The following is a 23,630-nucleotide window of genomic DNA, read 5'->3' on the forward strand; positions in this document are numbered from 1 at the left end:
GAACACACACACACACACACACACACACACGCACGCACGCATGCATACACGCACGCACGCACACACGCACACACACACACATACATACGTTACATACGTACACACGCACACGCACGCACGCACACGCATATAAGTACACAAACAGACAGACAACAGACTGAGGGGGCAGACCACAACAGGAATTAAATTCCATTCACTAATTAATTTATATTAGTCTATTACTGAAATATAATGTAGTACTGTAGTACATTAGATGGTATACATTAGAGACTTTAATTTGATTATATTAGAGTAGGCCTATCTCATATCAAGTATATTACAGTTTAATATAATATAATAATGGCAGCTCATTAGAAGTGAAGTTGGACGCTAGTTTAAAGACCTGACCTCATCCAAGACCTTACACACACACACACACACACACACACACACACACACACACACACACACACACACACACACACACACACACACACACACACACACACACACACACACACAGACACGCTGCTTCACACATTAGTCCATGTCACACACCATTAAAAAGGATGTCAATCTGTGTATGTGTGCACACGCACACACCACACGCGCACGCGCGCACACACACACACACACACACACACACACACACGCACACACACACACACAAGAGCCAATATCAGCTCCTTTGTTGTAAATAAAAACAATCTCACCTGTTTGATTCTCTGATGTCACAGTGAGTCCAACGCAATGCCACACATATCCACCAGTGAGAGAGAGAGAGAGTGTGTGTGTGTGTGTGTGTGTGTGTGTGTGTGTGTGTGTGTGTGTGTGTGTGTGTGTGTGTGTGTGTGTGTGTGTGTGTGTGTGTGTGTGTTTTATCTGTGGTCAGTGTGTGTCAGTGCTGATAGCATGAGCTGCGTCTCTGCTGTGCTGCTCCCTGCAGAAGAAACAGTCAAAACTCCATCTTTCTTTGTTTCTTTCTTTCTTTCTTCTCACTCTTTGGTTTTCGTCTGTTCCTCACTGCTTTCCCAACGGCCGTTTACATTCTGCACTGTTTTTTAACTTACTTCACTTCTGTCCACCTCTTTCTCTTTCCAAACTCTCCCTCTCTCTCTGCTATTCCAGCTGTCCTTCAATGCTCCACCTCTCCCCTCAAACCTCTGGTGCATTTCTCTCTCTCTCTCTCTCTCTCTCTCTCTCTCTCTCTCTCTCTCTCTCTCTTACTTAGAATTCCTGTTTTCCTTTTTTTCTTCTCTCCTTAGGAGAGGCTGGCTTTCAGATCTGTACATTTGAATGTTTTAAATGTGTTGCTCCCCAATGCCCCCCCCCCCTTTCGTCTCTCTCTCTCTCTCTCTCTCTCTCTCTCTCTCTCTCTCTCTCTCTCTCTCTCACCACAGGGATACAGACACACAGAAACGACATGCATAAATAAACATATACTTTACCAACCAGTCTACTCGCTGATTCAACACAGAGCATTATGAACTTAAAGACTTGTGTAGCTGTATGAATGTTACACACAAGATGCCACATGGGTAGATTTGCGTTCCAACAACTTGAATAATGTGGATTCAATGACCATTTTTGGCATGCTAAAACAGGGGTCTTCAATGTTTCTCAGGCCAAGGACCCCTTAGCTGAGAGAGAGATGAATCAGGGCCCCCACTGCATATTGCATTCATGTTAAATGTGTAGTTTCAGATATGTAACGACTTAAACCCTCAATACTTTGTATAATCCAAATATCCACATGCACGTGGCCAATGCTATTCTGATGGCAGGCCCGGCCCTGACCAGTGTTGGTGACAAGTTGGTGCGGGTCGGAGCAACGGTGCGCCTCCCAGGTCTGCATGTTACGTTTGTGACGTGCACCCACTCACCGCCGTCCGTTGGCCCTCTATAGGCACTATTACTATAGGATATCTTTGGTTAAGGCCAGGATATGCGTTTATAATCCAACATTCATTCAGCACTGTAATCTTTTAAGATTCCAATTCAAGAATAGTAAAGCTATACAGATCGATAAAGCTCAAAGAAGTTTTGCGAGCTTGTGGATCTACTATATTTTGTGTGACGCTGAAAGTATGATCAGTAGGGCATTATTTTATGATAAAACGCAAACAGTTAGAATATGGAGATAAGAGGTTTCTGCCCGACAGTGGCGATTTGTATAATCCAGTGTCATATGCGGACATGCGGTGGTTCCAATCAGCTGTTGATTATGATTTGTATAAACCAGTGTCATATGCGGTGGTTCCAATCAGCTGTTGATTATGTCATTATGGTGCAACCGCACAAGGAAACTAGGAAAGAGGTCCTTTGTTTTAATGCAAAATGCATAACACACATTTCAGTCAAATTGGCCAATAAATCCTAAACACCAAGGAAATATCACAAGCTCATCGTGTTAGGATTTAGGAGTGGCGCCATGCTGGACACATTTTAGAGAGCCAATTAAAGTCTGTTCCACAAAAACCTAGAAATGGATGTGAGGAGAATCCCACATGGATCATCCTCACCACTCCCTCCTCTGGGACACTCTGCTTGATGGACCAGAGGCAAATTGGAGCCTAATTAGAGTGGCGAAAGAAATACTCCGTTTGGTGGAAAGTAACTAAGTACTGTAGCAGCCTATAGCAGGCTACTTATAAGTACAATTGAGGTTTTCCAACTTTTAATACTTTCAAAAACCACTACATGATCTCAGATATTAAACTTTTTACTCCACTACAATTATTGGAAAACTTTAGTAGATTGTGATCATCATTACAAAACACTTCAGCTCTATTTAAACTTAAATTTGAAAATAGCCAAAGTACAAGCTCACAACGGAAAACGACTATATGTTTTTAACATAAATGGTCTCTTCTGAGGGTCCTTTGCACAACATTCAGATAGGGGTTTGTGGCCAAATACTTATCAATTTGGGGGTCGTTGACTTTTGAAGGGTTTGAAGGGTTAATTATCTACCGACACTGGAAATAAATGGAGTGACACTGGTGTCTGACACTGACATGCACACACACACACACACACACACACACACACCTCCCTTTACACGCGTGTGGCGAATGAGATAAGGAGGAGTGTTTCTATCTGTCTGTCCACTGACTCCACTCCCTACACTGTGTATGTGTGTGTGTGTGTGTGTGTGTGTGTGTGTGTGTGTGTGTGTGTGTGTGTGTGTGTGTGTCAGCATTTCAACAGAAGGCTCAATGCTTCGACCATACATTGTAGGAGCACAAGCGAGTAAACATTCAAAAATGTAACCCAGGATTTGCGTTGTCGCCTAAATTGTAAAATGTTTTCATGTTTCTCCAAGATAATTTGCCGATAGGGTTCTAGAGTGTGGTTACACTGAATGTGACCATTTAAACCGGAAGCATTGATCATTCAAAAATAGTGTACAAGCTCACAACACTTTGTGCAGCGCTGCGAGCTGCTATTTTCGAAAAGTCTTCAAAGTGTGAGAACAAGTGATTTAGAACACATTAGAATGGGCCTGCATGGAGTCTTAATGTGTTAACTAGTGATTTAGAACACATTAGAATGGGCCTTTAACATGGGGTCTTAATGTGTTAACTAGTGATTTAGAACACATTAGAATGGGCCTGCATGGAGTCTTAATGTGTTAACTAGTGATTTAGAACACATTAGAATGGGCCTTTAACATGGGGTCTTAATGTGTTAACTAGTGATTTAGAACACATTAGAATGGGCCTGCATGGAGTCTTAATGTGTTAACTAGTGATTTAGAACACATTAGAATGGGCCTTTAACATGGGGTCTTAATGTGTTAACTAGTGATTTAGAACACATTAGAATGGGCCTGCATGGAGTCTTAATGTGTTAACTAGTGATTTAGAACACATTAGAACGGGCCTTTAACATGGGGTCTTAATGTGTTAACTAGTGATTTAGAACACATTAGAATGGGCCTGCATGGGGTCTTAATGTGTTAACTAGTGATTTAGAACACATTAGAATGGGCCTGCATGGGGTCTTAATGTGTTAACTAGTGATTTAGAACACATTAGAATGGGCCTGCATGGAGTCTTAATGTGTTAACTAGTGATTTAGAACACATTAGAATGGGCCTTTAACATGGGGTCTTAATGTGTTAACTAGTGATTTAGAACACATTAGAATGGGCCTGCATGGGGTCTTAATGTGTTAACTAGTGATTTAGAACACATTAGAATGGGCCTTTAACATGGGGTCTTAATGTGTTAACTAGTGATTTAGAACACATTAGAATGGGCCTTTAACATGGGGTCTTAATGTGTTAACTAGTGATTTAGAACACATTAGAATGGGCCTGCATGGGGTCTTAATGTGTTAACTAGTGATTTAGAACACATTAGAATGGGCCTGCATGGAGTCTTAATGTGTTAACTAGTGATTTAGAACACATTAGAATGGGCCTGCATGGGGTCTTAATGTGTTAACTAGTGATTTAGAACACATTAGAATGGGCCTGCATGGAGTCTTAATGTGTTAACTATAGTGATTTAGAACACATTAGAATGGGCCTGCATGGGGTCTTAATGTGTTAACTAGTGATTTAGAACACATTAGAATGGGCCTGCATGGGGTCTTAATGTGTTAACTAGTGATTTAGAACACATTAGAATGGGCCTGCATGGAGTCTTAATGTGTTAACTAGTGATTTAGAACACATTAGAATGGGCCTGCATGGGGTCTTAATGTGTTAACTATAGTGATTTAGAACACATTAGAATGGGCCTGCATGGAGTCTTAATGTGTTAACTAGTGATTTAGAACACATTAGAATGGGCCTGCATGGGGTCTTAATGTGTTAACTATAGTGATTTAGAACACATTAGAATGGGCCTGCATGGAGTCTTAATGTGTTAACTATAGTGATTTAGAACACATTAGAATGGGCCTGCATGGGGTCTTAATGTGTTAACTAGTGATTTAGAACACATTAGAATGGGCCTGCATGGGGTCTTAATGTGTTAACTATAGTGATTTAGAACACATTAGAATGGGTCTTAATGTGGGCTTGAAACCATCGGGGGTCCCCCAGCACCACTGGGCCAGGACAGTACGATGACGTGATGCTGTGAGCTGTACAGTATATATCATCCACACCATCATTCACTGTCCTTTATTATGCTGCTGTTACATATCTGCTCTCTGCCAAGAGTTCACATTCCAACAACCCCCCCCCCCCCATCCCCACCCCAGAGAGAGAGAGAGAGAGAGAGAGAGAGAGAGAGACATCTGAACATCTGATCAGAGAGAGATCTGATTAAAGAGAAAGAGAGAGAGACAGAGGAGAGACAGACAGACAGACAGACAGACAGACAGACAGACAGACAGACAGACAGACAGACAGACAGACAGAGAGAGAGACAGTCAGAGAGAGAGACAGTCAGAGAGAGACAGACAGACAGACAGACAGACAGACAGACAGACAGACAGACAGACAGACAGACAGACAGACAGACAGACAGACAGACAGACAGACACAGAGAGAGGGAGAGAGAGACAGAGCTATAGGGGGAGGGGTGGGCGTAGCAAGGAATTCTGGGTGCTGCACATGCACACATAAGGTCTTCGCCACATGAACTTTAGTGTAGTGTCCCCATTCTGGGGGGGAGAACATTTGGCAAAACGAGAGCTGATCTACATGCTGTGATGCTTGCGAAGTTGCGAGCTCCTAGATCGGCCATCTTCGGCAATGAGATTTGGTGTAGAGGTCAAGAAGGAGTGGACTCATAAAGATCCCACAGTTTCCCAAACAGTCGGTCGGGACCCATGTTTGAGATGCAGACACTCTGTGTTAAACCCATAGGTTAAACCCCAGCTGTGCACTCTTTTGCTCGTGCTGTATACATGCACAAGCCAAACCGCCCGGCGCCCACCTGCAGTTCCAGCTTTGGCCAGTACGGTTGGGCGGCTTCAACGTTTCCCAGCCTCCCGCAAATAATAAATGCTGTTTAATAAATAGCCGGAGAGACATGGAGACTTCTGTTACTGAACAAACACTGAGTCTATAGCAATGAGTACTATCAGAATATGGAGCTACTGTATATTTAACCTAAGAAAAGCTTAGCTACAGAGACAGATGAAGCAAATACAACTATATTATTGTATTACATTGTGTCACAGATTCAACTTTTTCATATAGATGATTCCCTGGAAATAAAAACGTCTGGGTTTCGAGGCTATAACTTGTATGACAGAACTATCATTAGTGGGTAAATTAATGTTTATTTGTTTAGCCTTTATATTAAGTTGGATTCATGATGCACTGATAATTACTATTTAACTTGACCTTTGCCTCTGTATTTGGTCTGCTCTGTTTCCCCTCCACACCAAACCACCTTGAATGATCGCCCAGAATAGGAATGCTAGGGTTCGAGTGGTTAATATAAAATAAAATAAAAAACGTTTGGTCAAGAGAAAACCACTAATGGGGAACTGCGCATAGAGGCCTATACAGGGAACATTCGGCTACATGAGGGCCTGCCCCTCAATTGTACTCTGAGTTTAAATAAAGGTTATGATGATGATGAGGGAAGGATTTGTTTAAATGGATTGAAACAGCTAGCCTTGTTGAAAGCCTGCAAAACATGGCAGCCTTGTAACAAAAACATGTCAGTCACTCCATCACGCCTCGTGACAAGCTCCATATATGGCCAATTCAGAATTCATTCCATGTTAATCTGACCTCATCAAACCCTGAACACTCAAGACACTGCCACCCAAAAATAATAAATTATTGTTTGGTTCAAAGCACAGATATTGGCTACATTCGGCTATGCTGCCAAAACAATTATTGATATTGCATCTGTAGTTAAATACAATAATGTAATATGGAAACGGTACAGTATGAGAGATGTAGTCGGCCCTAACCTTAGGCCTCAAGGCTTAGGCCATAAGGTAGTTTAATATTTTCAAATAGCCCCTATACCTCTCCCATATCTTGAACAATAGCGCCATCATGTGTTGGTTTAAGAACTTGTACTTTGAATTCTAATGGCCATGCAGGCTCCCTTACAGCTAGACTCTAGTCTATACTGAAAATGTCTACATCCATGTCTACATTAATACAGAGAACTAACAGTATGCTTACAAGTAGCTGGATACACCCTTGTTACATGTAGGCTACAGGTAGCCTCGGTACCCATGCAGGCTTTCATTTCATGTTACATGAGAGCTAGACACAGTAACATGGGAGGCTGCTGCAGTGGTATAGTCACAAGCACAGCCAAGTTCAACTCACCAAGTTCCGATAATCAAGGATTCAGGACTTCACAGCCAGGTAGGCTACTCCAAAATACAGCACGTTTCTTCTTTCAAAAAGAGACCCGATCAACGAAAGAAAAAAAATAAATGAACAGAAACCTTTTCTCAAGCTGTTTGTAAAACAGTCTGTTTTCTCAAGCTGTTTGTAAAACAGTCTGTTTTCTCAAGCTGTTTGTAAAACAGTCTTCAATCTCCTGTTCTGTCCAGAACAGAATGTTCTCTGAGCATGTCATTAGCTGAATCAGATCACCTGGGCTGGTGTTTTTTCAGACAGCTTAGGTCACATTCTCACCAGAGAGCTTTGCTGCGATTAAAACGCAAAGAACGCAAAGAACCGCATTTTACTCCGAGCAAAAACGGGGGTTTCGCTTCGCTTCCAATCGCACTTGATTACGATTCGGTGCAGGTGTGAATGCAATCCGCAGTGGTGAGGAGCTGAACACAGTTGGAGACGGAGAAGGCATATTTTACGCAGCGCAAAGATGTCCCGTTACCGTGGATAGACGTGGTCGAATGAGGAGAGTGAAGACTGAAGCCCTGATCGAAATGAGGACGAGTACATTAATCAATTGCTTAAGAAAACACAAACACTGCAGTGCAGTGTAATAGTATTATAGGCTATAGGCTAGCCTACAGAATATTCTGTCTGTCTGTGCTGTCACTGTGTGGGGACTAGTGGGGAGTAGGAACTTTCATCTCGATAAACTTGTAAACATTTTGCGCTGCCGTCTGTGTTATATCAGTGCGGCTCAGCGCTGTGCCTCCATGCCTTTTAATACTCTATGCTCCATGCCCAAAAGAACAGTGCGTGGCTGCGTGCTTATAGTGAGAGAGCGAGAGAGGGGGGGGGGGGCACTGGGCAGTCCCAGACGGCACGACACATATGCACGTTATGAGTATAATTTTATCACCATAGATTTATCATTTCACTGTGTAGGCTAGTTTAAGAATGGAACACATTGATAAAGGTCATGGCTCTTTCTCTAGCCTGAGGAAATTGTAGGGCGCCCGTGGGGCGGGGCATTATCACATTCTAATACAGCCAGAAAACCTCATTCTTTTTTTTTATATATATTTTTTTTATCCCACGATTTTGTAACCCATTTTTCACCCCTGTGTCAATCATCTAATGTGATCCTGGGCTCTACACACCCTCCGCCAACCTGGGGAGAGCAACGGACTTAACTCATGCTTCCTTCATGCTTGAGTGTCCAAGTTGCTCCTTTACACCTGACAGGGGGGAGTTTCCCTGGTTGGACGTAGCGCGTGGAAGGAACACGTTATTCCAACCAGTTCCTTTCCCCTCCATCAGGCGCCCCAGCTGGCCAGGGGGAGGCAGTTTAGAGACCAGGATTACTGCATGTTTTTATGAGGGTACCTACCCTAGGGGACACGGGGAGAACATGCAAACTCCACACAGAAAGGCCCTTTCGCCAACCCCGCCTTCGGGTATGGGCACTGATAACGCGGAGGAGGAAACACACCGCCAGCACCCACAGCGCCCCGAACGGGAATCGAACCCAGGACCTTCTAGCTGTGAGGCGACAGCACTACCAACTGTGCCACCGTGCACCGTGGAGAGGTGCCGTCTCTAGCGAACTTGAGCGAACTTGAGCCACACCATCGAGCACACTAAAGTGCACGAGTCGCCATGTCGAACGTTGCGAAGTTCGAAACAGCCGACTCAGCCCCGTCCAAGTTGCAACCCGATAAACACAGAATAGTCAATTATTACCCCCCTAAGGCAATGCCAACACCGAGCAATATTTCCCACAACGTAACTAAAAATAGGCAAGTAGTAGCAACGCAAAGCTAGGAAAGCCAAAATATCTACGTTTTTGGCCACACTGACTTAAGTCAAATTACCCTCCCATTTACAACACGCAACAACCCAAGCTCCCAACTAAGTCAAGGGGCTTGACCATTTGGCACAAACCTGGGCCGGAATCCACACTCGCCTCCTAAAGAGACACCAACTAAGTCAAGGTGCTTGACCATTTGGCACAAACCTGGGCCGGAATCCACACTCGCCTCCTAAAGAGACACCAACTAAGTGGATCAAATAAGCCTACCGGTATATCTTACTCTGTATACAATTGTTTTGGACAATTCCTATTGAGTTAATCTTTAAAGCTGTTTTTTCTTTTCTTTTTTTCCCTTCTATTTTTAGGTTTGGTTACTTTATTTGAAGCTGTTATATTATATTCCATTTCAATGTAAGGATCTGGTCGACCATGTGGTTGTTAGAAACGCATAAACAGAGAGCAAACTTAATTTGATTTATTTTGATATAGCAAATAACCTAAAAACCCACAAATCATACATGTTAAAAGACATTTGAGGATAAAACACTATTAGTCCAGGACTTATTTCCATTTTTTCTCATGAATACATTTCTCATGAATAAACAAAAAGTTGACAAAACAACCGTGCATGTCATATAAAATTAAACCAATTCACTAAAACTATACAATGTATAAAAAAAATCACACCCGTGTGAAGTGAGTGGTGCAACTCCGTGTTGGGGTTCCCGGGGAGGGGTGGGAGGAGGGAGTTCCAGACCCCCAGGAACGTGCCCAGGGGGCCGGGCTGGTTCCGGCGTGTTGCCCCGCGTCCGAAACGGTTGAGAAATTACAGTTACCCTGTGGCGGTCCCTCTACTGTACCCTCTAAAGTACTGTACTGTACTGTACTGTCACTGTACTGGCACACCCGAAATCATCATATATACAGTTAATACGTGCGTGTGTTTGTGTGTGCGTTAGGTTGCGTACAGGTGGTGAAAAACAACCATGCTGTTTTCGTGCTCATACCCAGACACCCAGCCACATGCACATATAGCTCCGTAAGGGAGTGGTTGCACCACTCAAAAAGATAATTTACAGCAATGTATAGAGAAATACCCAGTGCCCAATTGGCAATTACTGCCAAATAAGAACGTCACAAGGATAACGTTTATTGAGAAAGATGCAACCGAAACTTTGCGTTTCTCAATAAGCGTGCAAGTTGGGAAGTGTACAGGTATTTCTTTTTATGTTCTTTGCTGTAAACTGTGCTTTGCTTACGCACCTGTCACAGAGACATGATATTCAGGTCAAGTCTTTTTAACAGTTACTTTTTAAAATAAAATAATACTGCTCGAAGCATACAGGTATACTGTAGTTCAGGTGGATATGGTATAATGTAGTAATAATACAGCAGCATGCACTTACTGGCATTACGTCCTGTTGATGTGCATTTTATACACCATGTCATGACAGGGTGTGGTGGGCCGCCCATTGAGCCTTATTCATCTGCCAAGATATAATATAATATAAGGCAGAGACAGCATAGCCGGAAGTGTCTGTCCGGAACATCCGTCAGATGTATATCCCCCGGATACGATATTCTTTGACCAATCACAACACTTGTTCATTCACGGAGAATGTAAAGAGATTTGTAAAGCGTCATTTCCTTGAGCGGTACTTCCAAAAGTACAGCCACATTTCAGCAATGCACTCTACAGCGTAGGAGGTGTTGCCCAGCGTGGACTCCGTGGAGCCCATTGGGGGTTCCTGCTGGAGGCAGACCAGCCAGGTCAGTCAGTGTGATGTGCTCCACTGTCTCTTTACACACATGATAGAAGGTTTGTTTTTGGCACTCAAGCATTTTTCAGTGACAGATAAACAGATTATTTGACGGACGGACGGACGGACGGACAGACGGACAGACAGACAGACAGACAGACAAGGCACTTCTTCAGGTAAATTATTTAAATAATTATTTCTTTGAGCAAGGCATATAAGTCTTTAGCAGGGTACGTCTGTCAGATGGGTGAGGCCGCTCACCGCATGTTTATTTTCATGAATGCTCAATCAATCGATTGTGTTCCAACTCGGATCAATCGAACTAACGTAGTATACTTTAAGTTCATATTTATTGGTGTATTACCTTTAAACATTAATGTTATATTATCATTAAAATCTTAGTGTTTTGACAATTATTTGGGTCCTGCATTTTCCTTTCTCTTTTTTTTTAATTTTTATCCCACGATTTTGTAACCCAGTTTTTCTTATCACCCAGTGCCAATTATCTAATGTAATCCTGGGCGCTACACTTCCTCTGCCAACCTGGGGGGGCAGCGGACTGACCTCATGCCTCCTTCTATGCATGAGGAGTCCAAGCTGCTTCTTTTCACCTGACAGAGGGGAATTTCCTCGGCCGGACGTAGCGCATGGAAGGGACACGTTATTCCGACCAGTTCCTTTCCCCTCCATCAGGCGCCCCGGCTGGCCAGGGGGAGGTAGTTTTAGAGACCAGGATTACGGCATGTTTTTGTGAGGGTATCTACCCTAGGGGACACGGGGAGAACATGCAAACTCCACACAGAAAGGCCCTATCGCCAACCCCCGCCTCGGGTATGGGCACTGATGACGCGGAGGAGGGAACACGCCGCCAGTGCCCACAGCGTCCCCAGCGGGAATCGAACCCTGGACCTTCTAGCTGTGAGGCGACAGCACTACCAACTGTGCCACCGTGCCCCAGGCACTTTCCTTTCTCAACCACAGGTTGAGAACCACTGCGTTAGAGAGAGTGAGTTACTTTTTCAGTAATCGTTGGCACCACTTGGTCATCATTTTGCATCCTGGTCGCATGTTTGTCGCATGGTGGCATGTGCGTGTCAGGTGGTGTGTGTACATGTGTGTTGTGTGGGGAGTGTACCAATCGTGGTTGTGTGTATGTGTGTGTATTATGTGGTGTGTGTGTGTCAATCATCCACGGATGTAGGCTGATTTCCGCTGCCAATAGTCTCTCGGCAGGACACTTCCTCAGCAGACAGCCAATCAGGCTCCTCGCTCGCGGCGACAGCCAATCAGGGAGGCTGAACGCCCCGCGCTGGATTTTGGCGAATAGCGCGGCGGGCAGCATGTCCTGGAACGGGTATCGACCAATCAGCATTGTGTACAGAGACACGCCCAGGCTCCAGACGTCTGCTGCACGGCCGGAGTACCTCGTGTTCCTATTGGTTAACAGCTCCGGTGCTACGTAGGCGGGACATCCGTGCCTGTCCGTTAAGGAGTCGTCGAGTGGGTCGCCGTGGAGAAGGACAGCCTCATCCAATCCCTGCAAGGACAGCCTGGTCCTAAAATCACAAACCATCCAATTGGAAAACAACTTGCCTTGGTAGCAAAATGCCAATATTCAAATCTCTGCTTACTCTCTCACTCTGCACTCGGCCCTCCAGCTTAGACCCAAATGGTCACTCTGCACTCGGCCCTCCAGCTTAGACCCACATGGTCACTCTGCACTCGGCCCTCCAGCTTAGACCCAAATGGTCACTCTGCACTCGGCCCTCCAGCTTAGACCCACATGGTCACTTTGAACTCGGCCCTCCAGCTTAGACCCAAATGGTCACTCTGCACTCGGCCCTCCAGCTTAGACCCACATGGTCACTCTGCACTCGGCCCTCCAGCTTAGACCCAAATGGTCACTCTGCACTCGGCCCTCCAGCTTAGACCCACATGGTCACTCTGCACTCAGCCCTCCAGCTTAGACCCAATTGGTCATTTGCTTTTGGAGGAGCCGAGACCGGAAGTGTTGACTGCCTATCTGTTGTTATTGGATGGACCGTCTCCTCGGGCTATGGGAGGGAGAACATTACTACGCTGTCTGGGAGATGGGTGCCAAAAGAATGAATAAAGCTAAACTTTGAAGTCTGCTGTATCGCAGACTTCAAAGTGATGTTTTTGAAACGAGTTTCAAACGACTGAACTTTGTTCTGCGTGCTCATATCCGAAAATGTGAACATAACGCACCTGCATGTGTGTGTTGAACGGTTTGAGGGCTAAAGTGTCCTACTTAAACTGCAGAGAAACTGAAATGCATTTTTAAATATCATTCTAAATAACAGTGACCAAAGCTACTGAAGCAACAATCAAAAAATGGGTTTGTTTTTATTTTTACAATCATGCTGAGAATGCATGTCAAATAGCTCATATATGAGGAATACAGCTGCATCTAATATACCGTATACAACATGACATGCAGGAGTAGCGAGTGAGCGCCAAGTAGAAAGGAATGTGAGAGATTGGAATGTGGCTGTCAGTCCAGCCGGCATCTAATCCTCTCCTCCTCGCTGGGGGCGGGGCTAAGGAGCGAGTGGAGTGAGTGAGTGTGAAAGTGTCTTGAGACAGTCCGTCCAATTGTCAGAGTGGACATGAAGTGAACACTGGCTGTACACTTGCTTGATTCTCGTTATAAAACCACAAACGGGTCCTGATAGGACTGTTACTCACGATTATTATGACATTTTACATGACAATTAATTATCACTCAAATGATTGCCATTAACGATCTCATTGTTTAATTTCATTGTTTCTGTCATTGAACACTGGAAATATATGAATGTAAATGTGTAGTGACAGGACAGATATAACAAATAACCTATAAATACAAAAAAATGAAATAGCAGATCTACAAGCTCACAACGACCAGGAAAGCCTATACGTTGCTATACCTTTAAAAGCGGGAAAGCAAGTGTCATTTCAGATGTTGCTATACTGTACAAAAAAACGTATAGTTGCCCAGAGGCGGCAGCCGTGGCGCAGCAGTTAAGGTCACAAGCTTACAGTAAGAGTATGAAAAATAAAAAGTACTGTTGCGTACAGCTAAAACAAGACAAAAAAAACAAAAACAAAAAAAAACAAGAAGCATCCTAACTGTACCGCTGGCCACTCCAAAGACATGCCAAGCCTGGCCAAACAACATTATTATGAGTCACAGCAGAAATAGAAGAAAGGAAAAACAAGAGGGTAAGAAATAAAAATCGAAAGAAAGAAAGAAATCTGCTGAGCTAAATTCTGAACACGTCTGCCCTCACAAAGCGATAGAAACACACAGATGTACAAATCGGTTTTAAAAATGGGCCTCAGGTGTAAATGGGCTAACAATCAACCATCCACTGACCTGTGCACGTCGGTGAAGACGAACATGCGCAGCTTCAGCTGTCGGAGCAGGATTCCGTGGCGGTGACAGTGACGCACGGCGGAGACCACCTGTGCGAACAGCCCCCTGGCCTCGTCCTCACCCAGGCGCTTGCGCTCGCGCACGTACGCGTGCAGGTCGCCGTGGTGGCCCGGCAGGAAGACGTACACGTGGTCCCGGCCAATCACCACGTCCGACAGGCCGCTGACGTTGCCGTGGCGAGCAAGGCGGGCGTACGGAGCCAGGCGCTCCTGGTAACCACAGAGAGGGAGCACCTAGGAATGACAACCATACAGACAGGTGATTGATCAGCTGGCTGGTGTGTTGGTGTCATGACAATGGCTAGATGGTGTATGTGTGTGTGTGTGTGTGTGTGTGTGTGCAGCACGCGTGTGCACGTGTATGTACCTTGCAGGTGTACTGTTGTTCAGTGTGTCTATGTACTGCCCTGTAAGTCTCCGCCCCCTCATAAGGCTCAATCAGGATGTAAGGCCCGATGCTGTGCAGAGATTGGCTGTGGCTGTGCCTAGGGGCGGGACTTGTAGGCCAGAGGAGGCAGAGTGATGGGTCAACGCAGGAGGAAGTGGGAGGAGACAGACGGGGTCGTTTGCATTTCAGAGCGTTGTCGTCGTGGGGCTCCTCCAATAGCCTCTTCAGACACGCCTGTGATGTCACTGTGGCCACACCCACACTCATCTGCAAGGGCAACATCTCTATTAATGATTTTATTACACATTTTTATAATTAGCTCTGGTTTATGTTTGTATGTCCTCGGGAACAGACAGCTAAGAGAGTACAGTAACAGTGTAGGAGAGACAGAACATCAGAGAACACTGACGTCACCAAATTTGGAGTCGACGCCCCTCTGCACTGTTGTTGGTTAGCGAAATACAAGGACGTGGGCTTCCTATGCCAGAATTTCCAATGGTTTTCCCCAGGCTTTCATTTTTGAGCCGAATGCATACGAGGCTGCGGGTACCGAGGCTAGCAGTCATCAGACACTGGAGTAGTGTGGTGGTGTGTACCTGCTGTAATGCACTGCCCTCTTGGTAGCCCCAAAACATCCCAGTCTACCAAAACAAATGGTGAAAAGGAAAAACCAAAATACAGCCATAAGGCAGGTAAACACCACCACACTACTCCAGTGACTGATGAAAATGCTAATTAGTTTGTTGTATACATGGGGCAAAGTTACATACTATGCCCTTAACAACAAACTAATAACAATTTTGAGGATAATACACACTTATTTCCACTGTGGTGTTCAACAAATAAAAACCTGATAAATACAATCAATGCTACAATAATAAACCCATTTTTCAGAACAACTCCTACTAAAATGATTAAAGGTAGAGTAAGTGATTTAGTTTGAAAATATGTGTTAATAGAGCTATGCTAGTGTTTTTTTGTTTGTTTTGTAGGCTACTTTAGTTTTTTCCAGTAACAGCTGGAGTCTCCATGTCTCATCAGCTAAAGAGAAAATGCATTTTCGGGATATTTGATCCAATCCGGACAGAGAACTCAGACAGGATACAGAATACAGATTAAACTTGTGGAAATGGAAGTGACGAAGAAATGAGCAGACAAAATTGGAACTGCACACTATATAAAATGAGTGTTAAATAGGTACTTTCTCTAGATTGGCCGAAAATAAATTCTCTTTATAATACTTTTTCTTCTTATTATTCTTCTTCTTCTTCTTATTATTGTCTGCTAGTTTAAAACAAACCACAATATGACACATTTTAAGCTTGTAGATCTGCTGTTTCTGCAGAATATACGTGTGTGTGTGTGTGTGTGTGTGTGTGTGTGTGTGTGTGTGTGTGTGTGTGTGTGTGTGTGTGTGTGTGTGTGTGTGTGTGCGTGTGTGTGTGCGCGTGCGTGCATGTGCGCGCGTGCGTGTGTGTGTGTGGTGTAGTGTGTACATATATCTGCTCTGATGCAAGCAGCAGTAAGATGACAGACTGTTTTACTGTTTATCTTTCACAATGTTGCATCATTACATAACACTTACACACACTTACAAGGCTGGCCTAACTGACACACACGCACGTGCATACATGTGCATGCGCACACATGTACGTGCAGTCGTGCACGCTCACACACACACATGCTGTTTTTTAACTTATAAAATATGATACTGTATATATATATACTGGTGTGACCTGTCTGTCTGTCTGTCACTCTGTTATTCTGCCTGTCCGAGACGTAAAAAATAGCAGATCTACAAGCTTGTTGATCTGCTACTGCTTATGCTTTTTTGTGACGCTGTATTATCATGAAGCTTTAATTTGCGAACATAAAACGCAAAAAGTTAAAATATGGATGGAGATAAGAGATTTCTTTGTTTCACACTGGCCAAAATCAAGCACCCCACAAGTTGTAATCAAAATCCACGTGGTTGGAAATGCCTTTTGATTATTGATCCCAAAGTTACACATATGTAATTATTATTGGGTCTAGTTTTGTTGGAAGCAGCAAAAAAATAAAATAGAAAAAAGATTCCGATTATTTAGAATATTATATTTTATCATAACTTTGTACATACAGTTGTTTGTATGTGTTTATGCCTGTCATACATTAAGCCTATTGGGCTTATATACTGTATTTACCCTAGCGATTATATACAGTATAATAAAAAGCACACCCAGGTGAAGTGAGGGGCGCTCATCATCATACATAATCAAGAACGGTGGTCCCTTATTGGCCAAGTGTTCCCATCCCAGCGAATTTGCTCATCTACAAATGACGATACGTTTTCCCTTCAATGGCGTTTAATGTTTTGATGTTTTAATTTATGTCATATTTGGTGGATATTTTACCTAATTTCTCCTTTCATTGTCAATAGCAAATATTGAGACGTGCGAGGACAAAAGCTTTATATAGGAGGGGCTAGCGCCCCTCAAAAAATAGCAGTCTGCTGTCACCCAGGCAGATATGTTGATCTGACCCCCATTCCAAAGCACCAGTGCTCGCCCAGTCTACTGTCACCTACTGTAGGTGGATGTGTGCACACCCGTTCTCGCCCTCAGGCGTCTTACTGGTAGTATACAGTATTTACTCTAGGGGTTATATAGGCTACGTATACATACCTACAGTAATACAGTATTTACCCTAGGGGTAATACAGTATATGGTAAAAGGGTATTTACCCTAGGGCTAATATATACACAGTATGTAGCTGATAAATCATGGCAAAGATTCCACCGCTGAACTTTCACCACAAGTGACCTCCCTGCTCAACTAATCATGTCAAAAATGGAATATTCAAAAAGACAAAAATAGCCCATAGTCTACAAATAATAAAGGCAATATGTTGCACTTTTTGTATTAATAATTAGTTAAAGATGGGAAAGTGTTTATCCTTGCATAGTTCAGCAAACAAAAATAGAAAATAAACTATGCCAATTGTACACAAATCACTAAATGAGTAGGCCTATACATTTTCTCCACCAGCCGAAGGCAGCATGGGGAGAGTATGTTTTGCACTCCGTTCGTCCGTGTGTGTGTCCGTTCGTTCGTCCGTGTGTGTGTCCGTTCGTTCGTGTGTGTGTCCGTTCGTTCGTCCGTCTGTGTACAGGTATAATCTCCCGCACCGTTAACCTGGTCAATGCCAGTTAACCTGGTCCATGCCAAACTTTGCACACACACTAACTGGATGCCAATGACGAACCTCTGCCCAAATTTTTACAGAGCGGCCTGCTATAGCGGCACCATGATGCACACTCCCTAGAAGTCAAGGAAATACCTTTGACCTGCATTTTTCTGACTTTTATAGCGCCACCAGGAGGCCGACTTTTGTAAAACACATTATTTGATATTACTCCTCAAAATTCTGTCCAAAAATCCAGCAAATCGTTACACAGTATCTCTATAGTCATGTGCTCAAGACGGATCTGTCAGATATCTCATATTCCATCCTAATTGGCTAACATTGGTCTTTCAAAGTTTGCTGGATTGGCCCGTTTTGAAAAGAAAAGCCTCAAATCATGAATGCACGTGACATTTATGTGAAATATTTCACGCACTTTCCTACTAGGCTGAGGAATATATCCTTTTCACATTGGCCTGTTGTAGCGCCACCAACAGGCCAATGTTGGTACAAAATGCCTCAAATCATCCAATTGCCATAAGAAGAAATGGCACACTTTTCACATTGGCCTATTATAGCGCCACCAGGAGGCCACAATAACCTGACCTGGCCTGGTGGAGACCTGTGCCCCAAGTGGCACTTTTTCTAGTTGTTTTTCTTTTCTACCAGCTAGCCACTGTACAGTAAACCCAGGTGCAAATGGCTGCTTTCACTTCCAGTATCCAAGTACCCAAAAATACAAAATAGCCTACTCTGTAGGCTAGTAGGATACGGCTAGGCTATAGGCTACTAGTATAATATAATAAGGTTTCACAATAACAACAGTCAACAATGGTATTACAATGTTATTAGGAAATTGTCACTTAGTTTTTTTCTTCTACTTCTCTCTCTTCTCTCCCCCCTCTCACTCTCTCTCTCTCTCTCTCTCTCTCTCTCTCTCTCTATATATATATATATATATATATTTCCCCCTCTCTTTGGTTTGTCAGTCTAGTACGGTTTTCAGACATATAACAACAGTTAATAAAATAATAATAATGATGATGATGATGTATTACTTACAGCTGCTTGTCAGTGTGTGTGTCCGGTGACTTCAGAGGCAGAGCTGAACTCCACTCAACACTGAAGCTCTGAATAATATGACTGCATGATGAGCACATGGAGAGGTATTGCAACAGACACTGACTCCGCCCCTCCCACATGACTCTCACTCCCTCCCCCTCTCTCTCTCTCTCTCTCTCTCTCTCTCTCTCTCTCTCTCTCTCTCTCTCTCTCTCTAACTCTAACTCTCTCTCTCTAATTCTCTCTCTCTCTCTCTCTCTCTCTCTCTCTCTCTCACACACACACACACACACACACACACACACGTCACTGTCAACAGTTAAAAGAACTGTCTGCAACATAAAATTATGTAATCAGGCGGTTCTATTACAGTCTGTTCTCTCTCTCTTTCTCTCTGGGTCTCTCTCTCTATCTGCTTGTACAGTTAACACAACCTATACTAGTGAATATTAAGTGTAAACTGAACTGTGTGTAACACCAAATACAGTAAAACATTAAGAAATTAAACATCATATTTTTTAGTCAAGCTTGGATAGGAGTGCAGAATAATTTAGCCTAACCGATTTGGCTAAATCAGTTTCATCAATGAAATCATTATATCGCCAAACGAGAGCCTCGTCAGAGTGTATTAACCATTTAAACACCAGCATCCGTATGGTGAGGAAAGCTTTCCCCTATAACAGAAAACAGAAAGGTCACTAGCATCAAGTCCCAAGGGTCACCGAGGGTCTCCGCTCAACCCTATACCTGAGTTACGACATCGTGTAAAGACCAGAGGACAGCTGGTATCACCATCAGGTAAAATTTAAACACACACACGCGTGCGCACACGCACATACATACACACACACACACACACATGCACGGCCTGCCGCCTGACATGAACCTTACATAGGCCTGACATATTCCGGGCCCAAATATGGCCTAGGTCACAAACGCACGTGCGCGCACACACGCACGCACGCACTCACACACGCACACACGCACGCACGCGCACACACACAACACACACACACACACACACACACACACACACACACACACACACACACACACACACAATTTCATTCAGCAGGGCAACCTAGACAACTCCCTGTAACATTCCTGCAATAACTTAACATGACTTCATCCTCTGTGTGTGTGTGTGTGTGTGTGTGTGTGTGTGTGTGTGTGTGTGTGTGTGTGTGTGTGTGTGTGTGTGTGTGTGTGTGTGTGTGATGTTGGTCATCGTTGCGTGCTGATTGCAGCTTGTTACGGCAGAGATCAACACAAGACAACATTACAGAGAAAGACCTACGTACCAGAGAGATACAGACAGAGAAAAATACCCTGACAGTTCTAGTTCTCATTGAACTGTTTCATGTCAAGGTCCACTAATTTAATATGGATTTGAGGGTCCCACGGGTTCCCCATTCCCCAGAGAAATGGTTGAGGTACAGTATGAGAACCAAATGCACTCTTAAATGTCAACTCTGTGTTTTGTTAAATGAACACTGAGGAGTTTACAGAGCATATTGGTATCCCAGAGGAAAAGAAATGGCCCATTGCATTGCCTAATACTTTAGACTGGAGGTGAATCAGAATACATTTTTTAATACTATAACCATTATTTTATGTTTTGGCTATCCAAAAATAGTAGACTTTGTGACATGTTTTTATTTTTATGTTTGATTTTATTATAATTTTGTTTTTTAAACAGATCTTCTCTTCGGGGGTGTCCTTGACACAAAATCTTTTCATGAGGACACCCAAATGCATACATTTGGGTGTCCTCATGAAAAAATATTTATTGTACATCAGTTGTCCATGCTGTGCAAATACACCAGAATGTAGGAGTCCGTATAAACTATTCCAAGAAAGAACTGAACAGTTAAGACTTAAGAGGGTCTAATAATGTGTGTGTGTGTGTGTGTGTGTGTGTGTGTGTGTGTGTGTGTGTGTGTGTGTGTGAGAGAGAGAGAGAGAGAGAGAGAGAGAGAGAGAGAGAGAGCGAGAGAGAGGGGGGAGAGAGAGAGAGGCCACAGTTGAGTCAGACACTTGGCCCCTGATTTCATCAGGTTGGTTGTGAAAGGAAACGAGCAATAAACAAAACCACCCCCACACACAGTTGACCAGTGATGAAGGGGTTACATTTTCACTGTTCAACTGTAGCCTATTTTTAAGTATTACTATCATTAAATATTATATTGGTATCCCTCTGTCCCCATCTGTCCTGTACCTCAGTGCCTGTCCTGTTTAATGCTCACTATAGTGCTGTTTGTACCTGTCCTGTTTAATGATCACTATAGTGCTGTTTCTGTACCTGTCCTGTTTAATGATCACTACAGTGCTGTTTCTGTACCTGTCCTGTTTAATGATCACTATAGTGCTGTTTCTGTACCTGTCCTGTTTAATGATCACTACAGTGCTGTTTCTGTACCTGTCCTGTTTAATGATCACTATAGTGCTGTTTCTGTACCTGTCCTGTTTAATGATCACTACAGTGCTGTTTCTGTACCTGTCCTGTTTAATGATCACTACAGTGCTGTTTCTGTACCTGTCCTGTTTAATGATCACTATAGTGCTGTTTCTGTACCTGTCCTGTTTAATGATCACTATAGTGCTGTTTCTGTCCTGTTTAATGTTCACTATAGTGCTGTTTCTGTACCTGTCCTGTTTAATGATCACTACAGTGCTGTTTCTGTCCTGTTTAATGTTCACTATAGTGCTGTTTCTGTACCTGTCCTGTTTAATGTTCACTATAGTGCTGTTTCTGTACCTGTCCTGTTTAATGATCACTACAGTGCTGTTTCTGTACCTGTCCTGTTTAATGATCACTACAGTGCTGTTTCTGTACCTGTCCTGTTTAATGATCACTATAGTGCTGTTTCTGTACCTGTCCTGTTTAATGATCACTATAGTGCTGTTTCTGTCCTGTTTAATGTTCACTATAGTGCTGTTTCTGTACCTGTCCTGTTTAATGATCACTATAGTGCTGTTTCTGTACCTGTCCTGTTTAATGCTCACTATAGTGCTGTTTCTGTACCTGTCCTGTTTAATGTTCACTATAGTGCTGTTTCTGTACCTGTCCTGTTTAATGATCACTACAGTGCTGTTTCTGTCCTGTTTAATGTTCACTATAGTGCTGTTTCTGTACCTGTCCTGTTTAATGATCACTACTGCTGTTTCTGTACCTGTCCTGTTTAATGATCACTATAGTGCTGTTTCTGTACCTGTCCTGTTGAATGATCACTACTGCTGTTTCTGCTTCCAGTCACATTGCTGGGCTGAAGTTGTTCTTCTATGTGATTGTGTACTTCTGCAGGGAAACAGACAAACATACACAGTATACATTACACACACACACACACACACACACACACACACACACACACGTTTGTTTTCCTATACTTGTGAGATCACCATGACAAATTATAAGACAGGAGAAAAATACATCAGAGAACAAATGACATGATGGAATGTTTTATTTACACATGCGCGCGCATGTACAATGTTATCTTGCCACGCTTTCTGTGTTGTTATGCTACAACATGATGAAATATTGAAGAAATAGTTAGTTAGGAACACATTTGAGTGTGTGTGTGTGTGTGTGTGTGTGTGTGTGTGACTATGTGTGTGTGTGTGTGTGTGTGTGTGTGTGTGTGTGCGAGCGTGTGTGCGCATCTGCGTGCGTGTGCATACGTGCGTGTGTGTGTGTGTAATCAGGTTAGTGTAATCCAAGACTGTGGTGAACACATACCGTATGAGTTCCAGTTCAACCATACAGTGATGTAGTAACAGTACTGTAAACCACTGGTTCAAGGACACCCAAAAGGATAGATCTGGTCGTGGAAGTGGATCCACATATCTAAAAAACATTTTGTGCCGCTAATTTTTTTTCTCCAAAAATGTTACAAAATTGTTCATGTTTTGAAAAAGCATAAAATATAGTTAAAGTATATTTTATTTATTAAATAATTCTGCTGAGAACCTAGATTGCAGCTTTGATACCGTCTCCAACCCCTTTAAAAGAGCCCAGTGTCATGGAAGATCAGATATTTTACACCACCAGAGTATAACATTGTTTGTTGTTGGGCAGAAACCTCATATCTCCATATTTTAACCTTCTGTGTTCTTTTCTGTAAATTAATGCCCTACTTGATCATACTACACAGCGTCACACAAAAGTATCAAATGTAGAGGATCAAAGTGCAGAGTGGAGCGACACACTTCAAGCTTGTACATGTACAGTAGATCTGCTACTTTTGAATCAGAATCTTGAAAAGTATGTTTTGGACGTATGGAGTTCCCTTCTCCTTCCCTGTCAAAACACGTTCTGGTGATAGGAACAATACACCACACAACACCTAAACGCTAAAATGGTTTAGCAGATGTTAAGTTTTATAATATTTATGTTTGAATGTGAAGTTGAGAAAGTGTTTTGTTATGACAAAGGCTGAAGATAAAATCTGTGTTTTCTGGGGAAAACTTCCAGTGTCAAAAAGCTGAAAAATGTTAAATGAAAGTGCGACAATATGTGCATCAGTAGGCCTAATAAATCAGGTAATAAGAATGCATTTTTCAATGTCACATTTACTGTATCCCATTTGGAAACTTGTATTGCTATCCGATTTGACCATGCAATTAATCTGTAATCGGACACTTCAATATCGTGCAGCATCCCTAATACTGTACAGTACACAAGATACCTCATTGCCCACTTCTGTTCATTGTAGTGATATATATGGTTCCTAATGCACGAAGACCCATTTA

General features: G+C 43.1%; 2 protein-coding genes across 2 annotated transcripts in view; both read right to left on the reverse strand.

Moving 5' to 3' along the window:
* ripor3 (RIPOR family member 3) overlaps positions 1-1,166 on the reverse strand; it is a 50,502-nt gene extending 49,336 nt beyond the window's left edge. Inside the window, exon 1 of the mRNA XM_080793044.1 lies at positions 693-1,166. The gene's annotated coding sequence lies outside the window, so the exon portion shown is untranslated. The remainder of the gene's footprint in view (positions 1-692) is intronic.
* An 8,533-nt stretch (positions 1,167-9,699) lies between these two features.
* LOC308330147 (tribbles homolog 2-like) lies at positions 9,700-18,927 on the reverse strand. Its single transcript, XM_080784869.1, has 4 exons — positions 18,879-18,927; positions 14,634-14,921; positions 14,208-14,500; positions 9,700-12,384 (listed from the first exon to the last, which is right to left on the reverse strand). Exons 2-4 carry the CDS (start codon positions 14,919-14,921, stop codon positions 11,826-11,828), a joined length of 1,140 nt encoding a protein of 379 aa, XP_080640995.1. The 5' UTR covers positions 18,879-18,927; the 3' UTR covers positions 9,700-11,825.
* Between the last annotated feature and the right edge of the window lie 4,703 nt (positions 18,928-23,630).

This window comes from Protomyctophum bolini (genome assembly GCF_963924005.1).
Source record: "Protomyctophum bolini genome assembly, chromosome: 2".
NCBI lineage: Eukaryota > Metazoa > Chordata > Actinopteri > Myctophiformes > Myctophidae > Protomyctophum > Protomyctophum bolini.

Bases quoted from the DNA above. Each gene is read 5' to 3' on its own strand.
- LOC308330147 (XM_080784869.1), bottom strand. From the start codon at position 14,921: ATGAGTGTGGGTGTGGCCACAGTGACATCACAGGCGTGTCTGAAGAGG. The intron at 14,501-14,633 runs GTACATACACGT...TGTCATTCCTAG, and splicing joins AACAACAGTACACCTGCAAG to GTGCTCCCTCTCTGTGGTTA. The intron at 12,385-14,207 runs GTCAGTGGATGG...TTGTGATTTTAG, and splicing joins GTCTTCACCGACGTGCACAG to GACCAGGCTGTCCTTGCAGG.